Source organism: Eimeria maxima, genomic scaffold (assembly GCF_000499605.1).
Source record: "Eimeria maxima Weybridge genomic scaffold, Emw_scaff240, whole genome shotgun sequence".
Taxonomy (NCBI): Eukaryota; Apicomplexa; class Conoidasida; order Eucoccidiorida; family Eimeriidae; genus Eimeria; species Eimeria maxima.
Window position 1 is genome coordinate 24378 of NW_013565258.1, and position 17169 is coordinate 41546.

Genomic DNA, 17169 nt, shown 5'->3' on the forward strand with positions numbered 1-17169 from the left:
GGGAGAAGAAACACACCATCTATCGGGGTTTCAGGTTTTAGAGAGTTAGATAGATCGTCAGCTAGTTAGCTAGGTAGGTAGCAAGGTGGCCATCTGGCTAGCTAGCTATGCTTGTGTGCGTCTGTGTATGCCAGTGGAGAGGATGGACATAAGGTTTCATGTAAACGCATGTGCTCGGCAAGCCCTTCGAGTGTATCCTGGTTGCCGCGGCCTCACTCTCGAGTGCTGCTGCCTTTGCTGCAGTTGGCTTGTTGACGTTGTGTTGCTGTGTTGTTGCTGTAGCTCCACAGGTGGCTGCCTACGCCCCTCTGCCTGAGCAGTCCATACACCCCAATCTGCGCTCCACATCGTACTCTGCCGGCACCGGCATTCAAGACCCCCGAAAGTTGCAACTGCTGTTTCTCGGCCATGTCGACCAGAAGAGGGCGGCCGAACGTATTGCAGCCGTGTAGCGGCCTCAAGTGGTCTCAAACGCAGGTAAAGTGTGTGCACACTTGGGAACATCCAGACGAATCAAGGGAGGAGGGGCACTAACCTCTTTCAGTTGGCATCCCTGCTGCTGCTGCTGCAACCAATGGAGCAGTTGTTGCTGTTGCTGTTGTCGTCGTTCCTGGTGTCGCGGCTGTTGTATCTGTCGTTGCTCTTGCAACTGCTGCTTTTGCAGTAGCTGTTGTCTTCTAAGTGACAATGCGTTTACCTCTTGCTGTTGTGCGCCCCGTTGCTGCGTCGTGGCAAGGGGGGGCCTTCCTTGCAGCGCAAAGCTTACGTTGCTTCCTGGTGTCCTTGGGGGGCATACGGAACTGTCTCTGGACGGAGGAGCTGGAGAGCAGCAATCCACGGTATAAAGGTTGCCTGTCTGTGTATACGGGATGTATGCACACCTCGATGCAACAGAGAAGCTGCGAGGAAAGTCCCTGGAGATCCGCCCCCTCGCGGAGCCTTGTACCGTTGAGTTGTCCCTCCTAATCCTGGCATTCGAACCGGCCTCCTTAACCTTCGCAGCAGTAGCGGCAGCCGCTACTACTGTACCCCTTGCTGGTGCCGGTGCGCAGCTGGGTGTACCTCTTGAGTAGTCTGAGCCAGAACAGCAAACACAGGGCAAACAGCATCGTTTTAGAAGGTATAACAGAGGTAGCTGGCCTTTTGACTGCAAGTCAGTCACATAGACTGGCAGTGACAGGCTAGCTGCAACAAGACATCTGTGCCTCTACTTTGACGAAGCGGCAGCAGATAGGGAGAGACGAACCCTTTAGAAAATCGTCTCTGCTGCCACTCAGCACCCGCACGCGAAGGCCCAAATGATTCTGAAAAGAAAGGGACACAAAGGAAGTCCAAAGTCTAGGGGGCAGAAGCATACAAAAGGATTCTAAAGACAAGCGGATCCAAGCGTAGCACTAGGTAGACGATTCCCAAGATACGAGTGCACAAAGATAGCATCCAGCTGAAGCCACGAACAGCAAAGAGCCATCCGATGACTTTGCCAATTGTAACTGTTTTAACTAGTGACACTACCAGCTGCTTCAATTTGTTGAAATGTTTAGGGTGCTGCAACACATACGCAAGAACGCTTCCGTAGGCTGGAAAGGCAGACAGGGTCTCTTGCCCTTTCTGGGGGCCCTTCTCTGAGTTGATGCATTCTCTTTGCAGTGCCAAGAGGAGACGGCTGTTCTTGAGACCTTGACGCCTGCCTGCACGCCAACAAGATATGATGCAACCTCCTTGACAACTGCCCCCATATTAACTCCTGAGGTACTCTTTTGAAGCAGTATTCTTACACTCATAGTGCCTTCATCGATCAGCAGCAAACATAATTGAGACAACTACCCCACGGTCTACCGTGGAGGGTCTATGCTTTAGCATTTAGGGTAGGGTTTAAAGTGCAGCCCAGCAGAGGCACAGCGGGTCTAGCCGCACCTTGGAAAACCCCAGGACCTCAGCAAAAGATTTTCTTCTTGCTGCAGGGCTGTAGACAGAGCAGTAGCATTGGACATGAGGGAGACACCGCAGCGAATGTAGTTTCATTATGCTTGATCCTCACGCGGCACACCGAAGCTACACCCGACTAACCACAATCAGAGAACACGGGTACAAGACACAGACACATCTGTGTATATGCATGCGTGCACTACAGTACTTGAACATGCATAGTAAGACATGAACACACTCTGCAGCACAGGCAACGCTACATCGCAAGCTCTGAGTAGTGGGCAGCACCGCCGTGATGAGGCCGCATGCAGACGCACACCGTAACTGTTCCGCGAGTCTATCTGACGTTTCAGACCGCTCTTGAGGAGTCTTCATCATTTTATCTCGGCCGCAAATGCAGCATAGCACACCTTGATGTGTCTTCCTCCGGCCTCAAAACGCCGGAGTGGCAGTGCATGGAGGAGGAGTTTAGCTGTTGCAGGGAAAGAATGACTCAAACAACAGGCACGTTGAAGGAAATTCGTTTACTCATGAAGTTGTGAAGCTGCATGCAGGCGAATATCCACTGAATTGATGCTCGTTTGCCATTAAAATGCTGCAAACCGTTGGGCGAAACGTGAATGCGTCTTATACTGCTTCTGCCAGAAGAGAATGAAGAGCTTGCGGCAAATTCCGAGTTGTTGTTGAGGCAGCGAAGATCATCTCTTTCCGTTGTTATTCACTTTGTTCTCCTGTCGCTGCTGCACTGTGGTTCATTGGCTGCCGCCGACCGGCGTCGATTCTGTATGTTGCAGCGGCGCCTAGCGGGGGTCCTGTACACGTGTTATTTATTCTTCGTCCCTGAAATTCAACAAAAATGATAAAGTTTCATTAGAGGGTCTTCATAAGATGGCACAAGACACAAAGTTTCCCGTTGCCGTGGGGCCGCAGGCCCGAATCAAGTCAAGTGGCGAGCAGCGCAGCGGCGGCGGTTGAACGGGAGGGAATCTGGGGGCTGGTTTTGCTCTGTCTTCTTCTCTGAACCATCATTACATTTATAAAAGAATTGTTTTTTTAACAAGTGACTTCTTGAACCAAACTAGTCGCCGAAGGGAAACCATCTGAGCCCAGCTGTTTTCTCTAGCCATCGCTCGACGGCTTGTTGCGTGCTGTCGCATATGGCCAACTCCGGGAGATCATCCGCTTCACCAGAGTTCCATCTCAAGTTATCGCCCACAAACAGGGGGTTTTTAAAACCAATTAACACTACGGAGTGCAGTTAATGCTACAAGCTGTCCTCGAGACGCCTAGGGAGTGTTCCTATGTTCCATGTTTGGGGCCGGCTTCACGGTAGCATAGGAACTCCACACGAGAAGCCAGAATTCGTGCCACATATGTCATTTCAGTAGAAGTAACAAGGTCCTCTGTATTGTACTGTGTACAGGCAGGGTGCTCACCTGTAGCTTTTTGAAAATTTGATGCGTTAGTAAGCAGGAGAAAGCGCGAAAAAACATGAGGCCGCAATGCATCGGTGGCAGGGCAATGCAGGGACAATTTTATGATGCCACTACTCCATTAGGGAACGAATTATTTTACAGTAAAAGCGTTCTCCTGAGGCAGAGCAAAGAAAAGCTCGATCCCCGACTGTCGTACTCCCAACCTTGTGCCTTGGGGCATCTCACTTTTTCTCAGCACCTTCAGAGATATATCAATGGGACAGCAGATGCTCCTACATTAGGGTAGTTTCTATATTCTTTATTGCGGTATTAACTGCTGCATTTATTGTTCTGGAGAAAGAGGCACCAATATGTTTGACACTACTTCGCTGCTCCACGGGAGTTGCCGTAGCGCAGCGAAGCAGGGTCAACCCTGTTCCTAAGAACCCTTTTGTGTAGAGCCAACGAGGAGCAGTACGAGCCTAGCTGGGTAGCATATTCCATAGATCCGCCAAATGAGATGGATCTTTTGGTAATGATTCTCAATTTTTGCCTCCCTTTGCTGTATGTCGCGAAAGATGTTGTGGCTGTGCTTGCAGCCGGACAAGGCCTAGTGTCTCTTGCAGGGAATGCCCGTTCAAAAATGGAAGAAACGTGAAAATGGATGGCTATATACTTTAGATATCGCTAAACCGACAACTCGTGCAAGAGCAACTATTTCTTTCTTCCTACTCTCGGCAACTCAAAAGCGCACCACTCTGCGCTCACTCTTTAGATTACCACCCTCCTTTTTTGCCTTTCTCCACAGCAATACGCATATGCGTAGAACGCGTGTTGCATAAATTGAAAGAAGCACCAATGGGATAGGGCACTGGAAAATTTCAGAAACGGCAGGGGTTGCAGCGAATTGCAACCTGAGTACGCTCGGGGATCGTAGCTCTGCAAATGCATCTTCTTTCGTTCTTACTTCACCTCTTGGTGTAATATATGCTGTTCCTTTTCTATACATGCGTTTCTTGAATTTCAGGGCATCATTTGCGTTTTCTGCATAGCCACACTAAAAAGTTTGTTGAAATGCCACCTTAAACGGGAGCAGCAAATCCCCTCCATTGTGCCGTCAGACAAAGCCTTCAAAATTTGCAAAACTATGTCGACTATGAAAGCGCCACAAGTCCACCACTACTAGTGTTAGATTAAATGAGCTTTGGGGAGTCAATTGTACACGCAGGCCGCGTTCAAAAACATAGTTGTGGTGCCAAGGAATCCGTGGAACCTCCTCCTTCGGATGTGGGCGAGTGGCGTTTCTTACGACAGGTGCCTTCGTTGTTGGGAGTCCCAAATGAAATGCAAGACGAATTGGCTATTCGAGAGAAGGAGTCATTGCATTTACGGAAGGTTGTTTTCCAGTTGTTTCATGCAGCACAAGAGGGTCTGGTTCAAAGTCTGGGGTCTCACATTACCTACGCATGGTGAAAAATAGTGATTGCTTATGCACCACATCAGCCTGGGATGCTTGCACTGCAGGCAGGACCAGTTTGAAGCAGAGTGTGTCGCGTGTGGCAAACAGATTGGCACAAAACAGGCAATAGGGGTCATTTGATGGTCTGTGGCACAGGCTGATGATATGCCACAAAATGGCAACACGCAGAAAGATAACCCTACAAGAAACGACTCTCCCATTCTGTGTTCAGATGCAGCTCAGCCTTTTGAATCTAGAAGCAAGAGAAGTCGGACAATGAGGCCTTTGATTACCCGCCTTGGCAAGTCTCCGAGCATGCGCGCATCACAGCAGTCAGGGAAAAGTCGTTAGGTGCGAATCCACGTCGTATGGTGCTGCCCTTGTCATTTTTCGTCTTTTATAATGGTCAATTTAAATAATAGAAGAAGGGCATGAAGGGATGCGGGCCACACGATCCATGCGAGGCCTCGCAGCGTATGTACCGCTGTATTACCACTTGCTACTAAGTGTAAAAAGCAAGTCGTATAGCCCTAGTCACACCAAATGACAGAACATCTAACCTACATTCCTGTATAAAAACTTTTGGCTAAACCTCACTATTTGTTACTCATGGATCTGTTTAGACTCGGAAAGAACAGGCACACAGTATGCAACATGCGACGTATGCACATTAGCTTGGAACTAGATGAGAAGGGTCCTCCTCTTTGTTTCATGACGAAAACTATATGATTATGTTTTATTCTACTAACTAATAATGGTTCTTGAATGGGTTTTCATTTGGGGCTTTCTCAGGAAAAAAAAATTGGCGGCCTCCACGGCGCCCCACCCCACGCCCCTCACTCATCGCCTGGCGGCTGCTGCGGCTGCTGCAATGCATGCCTTTGGAGTTCTCTGCTGCCAGCATTTTGAATGTGCTGTGTGGGCATTTCTCTCTACAGCAAAAGGTATTTTTATTGCCTTTCACAGCAAAATGAGTCAGGCCAAGAGGACCACCCAGGGCGCTGCAGCTGCTGGCGCAGCGAAGGGTGCGCGTGGTGGGCGCTTCCGTCTGAGGCAGAAGAATAAGAGAGCGACGGACCTGAAGCGTCAGGCAATGGGGAAGACATCTTGCAAACTTAGGAAGAGTATTACTCCTGGCACGGTGCTGATCCTCCTGAGCAGCGGCTACAGAGGGAAGCGTGTCATCTGCCTGAAGCAGCTGGAGCCCTCGGGCCTTCTCCTTGTCACAGGACCTTTCACAGTCAATGGAGTGCCTCTTCGCCGCGTCAACCCGCGGTATGTGATCGCCACAAGCACCAAAGTTGACGTCTCTGGCGTGAATCTGAACGGCATTACCGACAAGATGTTCACCCGCACGCCGAAGGAGAAGCGAGAAGAAAGGAAGATGCGCACGAAGGACGATACCTCCATGTTCGTTCAGCAAGAGAACACAACTCAGAAGGCCCTCCCAGAGGAAAGAAAGAAACTGCAGGAACAAGTCGACAAGGCTCTCCTCGCCGTAGTCAACAAGGACGCCCTCCTCAAGCAGTACCTCAAGACACGTTTCACCCTGAGATCAAACATGGCCCCCCACGCCATGAAGTTCTAAACAAAGCAATCCTGCGCTTCGAGTATTGATCAGAGAGGTCCCAGTCGCTGCTCAGGCAACAGCCTACAGCATGCTGCAGCTAGCAGCCCGTTTGCATGGGAAGGGTTGCAGGCGGTCTGCTGCTGCTGCAGCTGTAAAGTAGGAATGCGGGGAGGGCAGAACGGGTGTAACGGGATTATACGTTAGGGCGCTTATATTTGCCTTTAGCGTTGTTTCCTTTCTCCCGGGCTGCTGCTGCAGTTGGTGGTGCAGCTGCTGCTGCAGTGGCGGCTGTTGCTCCACAACAGACCTGTTTCATTTGTTGATGGTTTGGATAAGAAGCTTCGTGGTAGTATTGCTTTAGAGAGTCAAATAGGGCACTCCACAATAGCATTTTGGCGTACAGCGCTGCCAGTACGACGTGCTAGTACTAGTGGCCATGACGCTTTGTTGCTCTAGCCACGCAGCTTTTCAGTTGTAATGTTAGTGTCCTCAATAATGACGATTATTATAATTTAAATCGATTGGCCGCACGTCGGATAGTGCATTGCAGCACAACATTGCTGCTGAGACTGGCAGTTTCCAACCCACAGACTGCTCGCAGGTGTATTTCCATTGATTAGAGAGGGATCGAAGTACATGTGGAACTGTGTCGTACCACTGCAACTGCCTTTCTCCCTGGTTCCAAGATTTCCTCTTCCCCGGTTGTTTGTGACCGTCGCCTCCCTTCAGCGTCTCCAGGGGTGGTTGGATGGCGGTGAATGGGGTTAGTGGACCTCATGCTTGCAGCTTCAGCACAAAAGTTACTCTTTTGTGTAGAGTAGGACGCATTGATCTCAATCTGCTGTGGCGGCGCTAAAGAGACGAATAAGAAGACGTGGAAAAAGAAAGGCAAGATGTCTCCTACTCCTAGGCACCTTTTCTGATTAGACCTAACCAATGTAGTTATCTCGGAATACCAGGTGTTACTGCAGCAGTTGAGGCATCAGCAAGTCTTCATGAATGCGAATATATTCGCTGCTGAGCCCATAAATCATCGTAGATAAACACACACGGCAACTGGAGAGTTTACTTGCATGGAAAGGGCCCCTTGAAGACCCGGTGGGGAACGACGGTTCTCTCCCTGTCTTTAGTTGTCGTTGCCCTCGTTTGTTCAACTCTGAAGTCCGTTGTACGCGGTTGGCATGAGTCCTAAACATGATTAAAAATATCAACACCTGTTGGTGTGGCCTGTTGGTTACCGTGTCCACACACCACTCTCGTGCTATAATGTATTCTCGTGAAGTACTCAGGGGGCACCTGAGACTAAGAAAACGAAATTAAATACGGAATGCGTCAGATTAACAAAGACACGCAATGGGAGTAGGGTAGGGACACTTAACAGGCCTTAACAGTGTTGTTTCCCAGTTCACAATAATAATTCTTCCCACCCAAATATTTCAGGAGCAGGCCATATTAACGTGTCAGCTGCCTGGTGCAAGAATGTCTGTGTATGGGTTTTTCACAGCCGGATACAAGTCAAAAATTAATATTCGCTTGGTTCCCTTGTTGACTTGGATATATAGGCTCGTACCCTTATCTCCAGGTCAACACGACAGGGCGCTACGCTGGTGTGCTATGCACAATTCATAGAATATCGGGGGCGAGCGTGAAGCCCATTGTGTTCCACAGAGAGTTTGAAACGCCTCACAGCGAAGTTAAGGCAGCATAACGTTTCGTTTCACCAGCAGTGTGGGTTCAGCCAATCGGCCGAAGGCAAAACGGCCACGATACTGAAGTTCCCAACTCTACTGATGCGCGTGAATCGCCCGGAGAGTTAAAGGCAACTATAATCTAAAACAACCATTTAAAATTCCCTTTATATTTACAATTAACGGGCTGTTGATAACCTAATTCTAATATAGTCCTCAGGCGTCGCAGAAAACTATCTGCATCCACACTGCCAGTCCACTCGGAGTAGCCAGCAAGCCACGAAAAGCGCACCGATTTAGTCTCGTGATCCCAGAAAAATGTTTCCCTTTAAATATAACGAAAACAGCATTATTTGGCCTACAGAAGAAAGTGCTACAGCCCAAGGAACATCAACAGAACATTGCAGGCCTTCCTCCCCTCCATACGGCACCGGAGGGCGGCGGGCGTCCTTTCCTTATCGGCCAGCTGTTGATGGGGGCCAGATCTGTGACAGGCTCAATGAATATTTGAATTTTCATGTTTTTAATGGTATTTTATTGTGTTTGCTCAAAGGAGCAGGCCAAAAACGACACCGCCATCCTCAATTAGCTCGCGCGTGTCCCCCTAGTGTTGCAGTGGCGCCATCGAACCACAGCCACGACCGTCGGTGACACGCATAGTGTGTCTGCCGAATTTGTGCCAGATGCTTGTTTAGCTCCTAAATTTGAAATTGAAGTGGAGTTCGCTCGGCCTGGATGCTTCATTAGAGCCCGAAGGGTGAGCTGCTGCCGCTCCTTCAGGTGTATGAACGGAACGGCTAGGACCACCGGAAAGTTCAAGACGCACTTCGAACATCTTCTTCCTTCTCCTCTGCAGCGTTGTGTGTATATGAGCTCAACGCTGAGCCCTCAAAACTGAAGGAAGCCCCCCAAGGTTGTTGATGGAGGGGGGGAGAACGCAAAGGACGATAGGGAGGTGGATGTGCCGCATCCCCCCTTTTCTGCGAGACAGCATAAGCGGCTCCTTGGAGGGACCACCCCAAGAAAGTAAACAAGAGGCAATCGCTTTACAACTGTCTGCTGGAAAACTGTTCAGAGCGTCTCAGAGAGAAAGCATTAGCGTCAGCAATGCCAGCATCACACCTAGGCGATGAACGGAAAGCCCCTGCTGCAATAGCGGCCGCTGCAAATGCCCAGCGACTGCAGTATGCTTTGAAGGGTCTATGCTTATGGGAAGATGAAGAGGGAAAAGATGAAGGCCAGAGAAGGGGCAACCGTAGGACCCTCATGAAGGGCAGTTCCCCCCCCGGATTCGTTCTCAGCATGACCGCGAGATGGCCGGGCTGTCAGACACTCTGCAGCTTTACAGCTGCCGACTTGGGCTCTCGAGTTGCTCTTTGGATCGTCGAATCTCCTGTTGACCCCCCAGCAATGGTTGTTTACCACCCAAAGAAACAAAAGTATAGCACGACACAGCCACAGCTCACGCAAGCCGTATCTTGTATCAACTGCACTGTGAATTTAAGAATTACACACACGCTTACATCTGCTGTTGACTGTGTTCTTCTCCAAGCGTAACTGACGTGTTTGTAAGAGAGGCAGCTCTGGCTGTTTGGGGATGAGTTGGCCGCATGTTGAATGCAGAGCTGCGCACAGGATAACCAGTGTTTAACCGGAAGTAGTTCTTTGTCTTTTATCTCCCCCTGAGCTCTTGATTTTCTTTCGTTTGATGCTGCAGGCTCGAAGAGGAGAAAGGAAGCGGAGAGTTGCCAGAAGCAGGACTGGGGGTCTCGCTGACCCCAGCCTGTATCAAAGGAGTTGAAGGGGCCTTCTTATTTGGTGGCCGTTCGCATTTGGGGGATATTGTTAATGATTGTTTCTTCTACAACTCGGCAAACCGCAAGTGGACGAAGCTCAAGTGTCAAGGGGAGAAACCTGCTAAACGCTGCTTTCATGCTGCTGCCTTCTCTGCGAAGACCCAATCACTTTATGTTTTTGGAGGACAAGGGGAAGACGGCAACACTTTGGCGGCAACTTGCAAATTAGTCAATGCAAGTGAGTTCTGGCACGTGTGCCTCGAAACATATTCCCTTGTTTCATTTTGACACAGTTAAGCAGAACGCCCTTCTGTTGAACTGCATTTTCCCAGTCTTCCAGCACTTGGGGCTGCTCACTGGGTCGTACATGGACCTATTAAAATCCTGAGGATCTGTCATCCAGCTGCTGCGCCAGTTGTGGTTGCACCATTATTAATTATCCTGTTTCTGGTGCTGCGTGGCCTGTTGCTCCTGCAGTACTGAGGCAGAACTCGTATCTGTTGCTGTTTGTGTTTTCCGGTGATTTTATTGGCTCAGAGGAGTGGGTAGAGTTGGCAAATCAGGACGCGCCGCCTCCCAGAACGCATCATAGCCTCAGCGTAGTTGAGGGAGCCACGACTGGCGAAAGCCTGCTGCTGTTTGGGGGCCTGGTAGATGGATCAGATACAAATGACCTATGGGTTTTGCCTATCGCGTCGAAAAAGCCTGCTTGGCACCGTTTAGGAGAAGTCTCGGGAACACCGCCGGCGAAACGCCATGGGTGCGTTGCGGTTGCTATTATTGTCTTCCCTTTCCTCAAGGAGTGCAACTACCGCAGTTCAGAAAGAAAATCAAAAACTACTTGTTGTGGTCCACTGGCTGGATTTCCTGTGCCTGTGTATCGCAGGCATTCTGCCACTGTTGCAGGTCCTCGCTGCTTCATTTTTGGCGGAGTGGGAAAACACTGGATGGGATGGGAAATTTCATATTTTGGTAAGTTTAGCCACTTGCAAGTTGTTGCTTCCTTTGCAAATGAATTCTTGCACATTCACGAGAGGGCTAGTGTCGAAATGCTCCTGTCAATTCAACTCACTGTTACGTGTCGTATTCTTCGTTGTTTTATCGAATTTCCATGTTTTTATCTGTACCAGCTTCTCGTTGTTTGTGTGCTCAGACATGAACGCATATGACGTTGAAGTGTCGTCTTGGTTCTCTGTAAATTTGCTTTCTCCCCTTGCCGACCTGCCTTCTCACGGTCTCGCAGTGGCCACGGGAGACCCCAGCACGATGCTACACGTCTTCGCAGCGGGTGAGCAGCTATAGCACAACCCACCTCAAATTTGCCTCATTTTATTTTATGGATGCAATGCATGCTGCAGGCATGACGGCCACCTCAGTTCAATGACGCCTTTCATACAAACCGCTCAATTAGAGCAACATTTCCGGTGGCGGTCGCACCCGTGCAATGGATACTATTTGATTTTTACCATGCAGTTTACTTCGATGAGCACGCTAGCTTGTTAAAAGGCTTCATCCAACAGAATAAATCGTTTGAGGGGTATGTTTTTTTCAGGGGAAAAGAGTTGGAATGACGGATCCATTTTCCGTTTAGCTGCAGTATGCAGCACGCTGGATATATCTTTTTTTGCCCAGGGCCTGCGAAACGCTAAAGTTGTTTCAGCAGACAATAGGATGCGGAAAGATGAGTTGCGGCTGGCAGTAGATGAGCTGACAGCCACCGTGGAAGAAGACAACAGATTGGCTAACTCCGTATCCAGCAAAACAGACGAACTCGTGGAGCAGTGGGAATCACTTCTTCGCTCAATTAGCGAGACCCACAGCGATGTCTTGAAGAAACTTCAAATGGCGCAAGAGTTAGAAGCAAAGACGGCAGCAATTGCCTCCGACACAGCAGCACGAGAGGCAGCAGCTGCTGAAAAGTGTGACGAACTGCAGCGCCAACTCGAGTACTTTCAGCTCAGACTCGATGAATCTGAGCAATGGGCGCCCGATGCGGCTCCTCGGCAACAATCGTCTGGTGGCGACGTACGAGAAGGCGACTAGAAGCTGCGAAGTCCATATTTTTTCCTAATAGTGCTAGTGGGTACAGGCATAGGATTCAGGGCCTGCATGGCGTTTGTCACATTCCTCCGTATCTAGTGGAGCCGGCAGCAGACGAATATCCGCTGTTATCATCGCTTGCTGCCAGTTGTACAGTGATGCTGCACTGGAAGCCTACAGTGACCGAAAGCTCGTGTTATTTTTCCCTTCGCCCTGCACAACTGCACTCGTAGGTTAGCTGATAAATAGGCCACCTCCATGAGGTTTGAGCAAGGACCCAAAGGGGCTTGCTAAAAATTAAAATGGAGTTAGAACAGCGCACGGCGGCGAAAGTACATAGCATGGCCGCTGCGCAGGGGGAGATATATCTACCGCCTATAGATGTATATATCTATATATATTTGTGTTTACCGCCTTACTAGTATATTCTAATGACAAGTTCCCCTCCCATTTGATTAGGAAATGCTTCGGTTTGATCAATGTGCGGTCTTGGGGACGTGGCAGCGGCCACAGCCCCAACGTAGTCGACGGATGCAACTGCGCAAAAAATTCAAACGGCAGTTACGTTAAACGCCAGATAATTAGTTATGATGAAGATGCGATAAGTGGGCATTTGCCCGTCTCAGTTTCACTAAGGAAACTGGACAGAAACCATTTTTCGGCACTAAATTTTTTTCTGAAGTTCGGGAGCAAGCTGCGTATAGTAAGACCTCGGATGAGGTCGCACTTCGTGCTGACAATTTTTCTCAGCAAATTTGTGCAAGAATCATAGGGGACGGTGCACAATTTCGTGGATGTTCAGCATACTCGGCTGCTCCATGTACTTCATTATTCGGTCAAAATTTCATTTGCTTTACTCTAGAGTTCAATGAAAGTCAACTTCCGAAGACCCGTTTTGCTCTAACTCACGCGCACCTTCCCGCTGGCAGCGACATCCAAGGTGGCCGCTCGTTCGTCTTTAAGCTTTTTTGGTGTAGCAAAATGGCCAATAGAAGAAGAATAGAAAAACAGATTGAGGGCGGAACCTTGCAGCCCTATTAACAACATCTCAGGCTTGTAGAGGAGTAGTCGTACCAGGCTCCGTGCGGACGAAACGCAGTTAACAAAGAACATCCTTAAGCGGCACTATGTTCGCCCGACTGGTGCATACATTATTTATAGCATGTCACTATAAAAGAGCTCAGAAGCATTTGGGGGGAGCAGCCTTACCCGCGTTGTGCACCAGACCAATGGCCTCCAGCAGTTAACACAAGCAACATACATTCCTCTGGGAAGTGCGTTAAGTAGAGAAAATATATATCACCATATCTTCAGGTATTCTCTTCAATTAGTATTTATGTTGTATTTGGTGAACCTCAATGGGAAATAAAACAGAGAGATTTGAAAGACTGGAAGGAGCTGTTGAACCAACGTTCTGCGCCTTGTGCACATTGTCGCCACACTGGCATGCCAACAATTCAGCAGTCTGTTTGTGATGTTATCATCAAATGGCAATATATATTTCCCATTAGTTGAAAAGTATTAGAAGAGTACCATTTTTTCCAGTTTTGAAGGCGACGTTTGTCTGAAATCGACGCTCTGCATTCATGGGCTTCGGCAACAAGGCGCTCGGCGTACTCCCCTTGCCTGTTTCTCACTCACCTTTGCTGTTGGAGAGTATATTAAATGTATTCATAATTGAAACCCGCACAGTTGCTCATGGGGGGGACTGCTTCCACTGCGGGAGGGGGGGAGCCACGTGCATCTGGGCCGGTCCGGCCTGAAGAGGAATGGGTTTTGGAGAATGTTTTATTCTTCGACCCTTCAAAAGAAACATCACAGAGAGAAGGAGGTAACAGCACCACTAGACAGCTTTATCAACTTCTACCTAACCCACTCCTTACTTGCCTACCTGCTCTTACAGACAGTTATTTGGCGGAATATGCACACCGAACAATCGGCGCCTCCCTGCTTCAAGAAAGCGACTTTCGTTCATTTACCTCTACTCACAAACAAACAGATAAACATGTAGGCAACAAACAGAAGCTGATGACTCATTTTTTCTGTTGCTTCTGGCTGTTGTCTGCATTCAGCTTTGGCGGCGTACAAGGGGCCCACAGTCAGGAGGTTTACTCCCAGCCGAGCGAAGCTGCGAAATCGAAATTTCCGGGTTTTCTTCAACATTCAAGGCAGACGTCAAGAGTTTCTCCTTAAGCTACTCAACGACCCTGTGTGTAGAATTCTCGTCTGCGATCGGTCGGGGCGTGAACTTAAGGAAATACGGACCTCCCACATTAAGTACATGCAAAGACAGGATATTGTAAGCGTTTTGTTTTGCCGATGCACATTGTAGCTTCTTTAGGTAGTCGTCTGAAAAAACACTGGATATTGGTTCCAGGGCAACGAAGAAGTATTGCAGGCCCCACAGAGCTCGCCCAGGTTCACGGCGTTCAAATGCTATCCGGCACAGGGGATAGATGTACCGCCCAGTATATATTTACATATTTCCCACTCTATACAATGCCTTGCGGCGTATGGGAACTGTAGAATATTAATGTACAGCGTCACCCTGGTGTTTAAGTTCACCTGTGGACGGAGACGCTGCTTTGTCTGCAGACTGCAGAAGTTTATGTGAAAACGGAAAAAGGAGAGGTCGCCTCGCTTACGTTCGAATTCGAAAATTCGACGGAGGCGGAACTTTTTGGGGAGTTTGTTGTTACGCTATTCGGCATTCAGGTGACTCAACCAACAGAAGCCTGGAGTTTTCAACTTGTAGCCTTAAATTCGATTTTAACCCCCTAACCCTAGACCAGACCGCTGACGTCACAGATATCATATATACATATGCACCCAGCTACACAAAGTTTCCGCCGCAGCAGTCAGCACTACACACAGTGGGAGTTTTGGTTCTTAGCGCTTGCTTATTTATTTAAGAATTCATATGGCGTGTAAGCAGTGGGGTGAAACTTGCAAAGTTGCAGGCTGTAGACCAATCTGTCTCCCGAACACCCCTCAATCAATACAGTGTGCAACTAGGCAAAAAAAGAATGCTTTCGGTGGTGCCGTCTGCATTCACTCTTTTCTTGAGCTTTAACCAAGAGAGTTATCTGTCGATGTTTTGTTTGTAGGTGCATTTCTTCGGAACAAAGACGATCGCCAAGGCGAGGCCCTGTAAGTTAACTACATCACTTTACCACAGTCATCTGCTTGTCGTTTAATGGGATAGTTCAGTTCGGCTGCCCACTTGCGCTTTAACGCTTGCATCTCAACGTGCATCGACATTATTTCGCCTTTTTCCAGTGGGAGCGTCAATTGGCGGTATATGCTTACTAGCTCTGCTGGCAGCGTAATTGCTGTTGGTGTGAATGCATTGACTGTAACAAGAAAACAAGAGGAAGAACTTTTCTCTTGCTTTCGTGCTGTGGGGTTGCAGTGGAGTTGAGGGAACGGTCAAAGTCCAGTGAAGACTCTGACAAGGGCTACGACTCCGAAGACGAACTTAACAGAGAAAATGCGTAAGACACCGAAAAAGGATTCGCAGTGTCATCTGTTCAGAGGGGTTATATGTATGATACAGTATACACAAACATTACATTTACATATTCAAACATTCTTGTATATATATGTATGTACATACGTATATAAAGGAGCTTCTGCACTAAAAAATTCGACGGTACTGAATTTGCACTGTGAAAGGGAGAGAGAAGCAGGATGCTCTTGTTTGCTTCCACTCCCGGTGTATATAACGGCCTTCTCTTGTGTCCAATCTGCGTTTTACGTCTGTCTTCAACAACACCTCTCTGCAACGCGAATGTATGAAGATGCAGGGACCCCGGCCATGCATCTCCCTCTGTGCAGAATCAGCAGTGCAGACATTCTGCAAAGCAGCACAAATATGGATTGCACAGCGAAGTGTCCAACACCCAACAACTACTAACAACCACAGGACACAAAATAGGCAACACCCAACAACTACTAACAACCACAGCCTATTTGCTGTTCTCTAGTCTTGTTCGTCTTGTGTGCCTTAGCGTTGTTTGTTCGTAGCTGTTTCATGCTATTTGCTTCTCTCTCTTTAGCGGCATTTGTTCGTTTGCTTGCCTTCAATGTTGCTCGTTTGTTTTCCCGTTTGCTGTTTCATTTATTCAGGAGGATGAGGGCTCGTAGGAAGCCGCAGGCGCTTAATGCTCGGACTGGCTGTCCCTTACATGGGAACCAGGCCTGTCGTTGTGCAGTGGAGAGGCCAGCATTAGACTTCTTGGTGAGGGGGTTGAATTTTACCTAAGTTGCTGCTTGATGTGATAGTGAAGGGAAGACGGATTTAACAAGGTGCCCATACGCGCGCTAATCGTGAAACGGTTGCTCATGAAGCAACTGCTGCTCATGCGCATATGCCGCTGGTGCTCATGTACGACACTTCTGGACGAGAGGTGGCTCGCGAAGTGCCTTGGCGTGTTTGTTTGGGGTTTATTTTGTGCAGAAGAACAGAAAGTACAGCACCGACTCTTCCGCAGAAGAAGAGGAAGCAGCAATGAATGCCCGTCATGCCGCCAGATATCCGGTGGCTATCGACGGACCTTGTGAATGTGGTGAGGTGTACATACACATTGATTTTGAGCCAAACTGAGTATAGAGGGGGTAAGTGTTAGCGCTACAGTGGTAGGTTAGAGTTGTTGGATTGCAGCAGGTACCCTGAAGTGTATCTAGATCTAGATGCAATGGCGTTGCGGTCGTTCGTCACCACAAAGTATTTCTGAGATGGGTTTCCTGCATCATGTAAAGAGGAAAGGGCCCATACAGAACAGTCTCATTGTCTGCATAGGCATTGCATGCATGAACAGTTGCACGTATTCCAGCAATTATACAACACATTTGATTAATCACCGCACCGAAAGCTATCCGGCACTAGCGCGCATGTGTTTCCTCAATGTGCATGCAACAAAGTGCTTCATGGTATTCTCACTTTGGCACTGCTGCACCCGAACATTTGCCTATATGACTCTGTTTCTCACAGTTCCAGTTTCCGTCTCTGTTTCTACCTGCCCTTGTCCGTCTCTGTCTGTGTCACAGGCAAAGAGGTGCGCTTGAATGATTTGGGTGCTCGAGGTAGCGGCCGGACTGCGGCTCGAGTAGTGGAGTGGTTTGCAGCCAACAAGCAAGGCAAAGACCCTACCTTCCCCACACACTGCGAGGCCGTGGGCCAGGCATTCAAACTCGGGCACAGACATGTAAACAATGATACGCATTCAACACATCATGTTTACTTGATGCGTATATATATATATATATATATATA

The 17169-nt window shown here is 48.7% G+C and overlaps 3 protein-coding genes across 3 annotated transcripts; all 3 read left to right on the forward strand.

Moving 5' to 3' along the window:
- Positions 1-5770: 5770 nt before the first annotated feature.
- EMWEY_00023750 (60S ribosomal protein L6, putative) lies at positions 5771-6388 on the forward strand (the record flags this gene model as incomplete). The annotated part of the gene is made up of 1 exon (XM_013480837.1): positions 5771-6388. The coding sequence occupies one exon, from the start codon at positions 5771-5773 to the stop codon at positions 6386-6388; it is 618 nt and encodes a 205-aa protein (XP_013336291.1).
- Positions 6389-9165: 2777 nt separating this feature from the next.
- Positions 9166-11897, forward strand: EMWEY_00023760 (hypothetical protein, conserved; the record flags this gene model as incomplete). Its single annotated transcript, XM_013480838.1, has 6 exons — positions 9166-9497; positions 9776-10092; positions 10392-10614; positions 10741-10826; positions 11008-11142; positions 11407-11897. 6 exons carry the CDS (start codon positions 9166-9168, stop codon positions 11895-11897), a joined length of 1584 nt encoding a protein of 527 aa, XP_013336292.1.
- Positions 11898-13592: 1695 nt separating this feature from the next.
- Positions 13593-16500, forward strand: EMWEY_00023770 (hypothetical protein, conserved; the record flags this gene model as incomplete). Its single annotated transcript, XM_013480839.1, has 7 exons — positions 13593-13725; positions 13967-14193; positions 14490-14609; positions 15002-15044; positions 15307-15388; positions 16023-16134; positions 16354-16500. 7 exons carry the CDS (start codon positions 13593-13595, stop codon positions 16498-16500), a joined length of 864 nt encoding a protein of 287 aa, XP_013336293.1.
- Between the last annotated feature and the right edge of the window lie 669 nt (positions 16501-17169).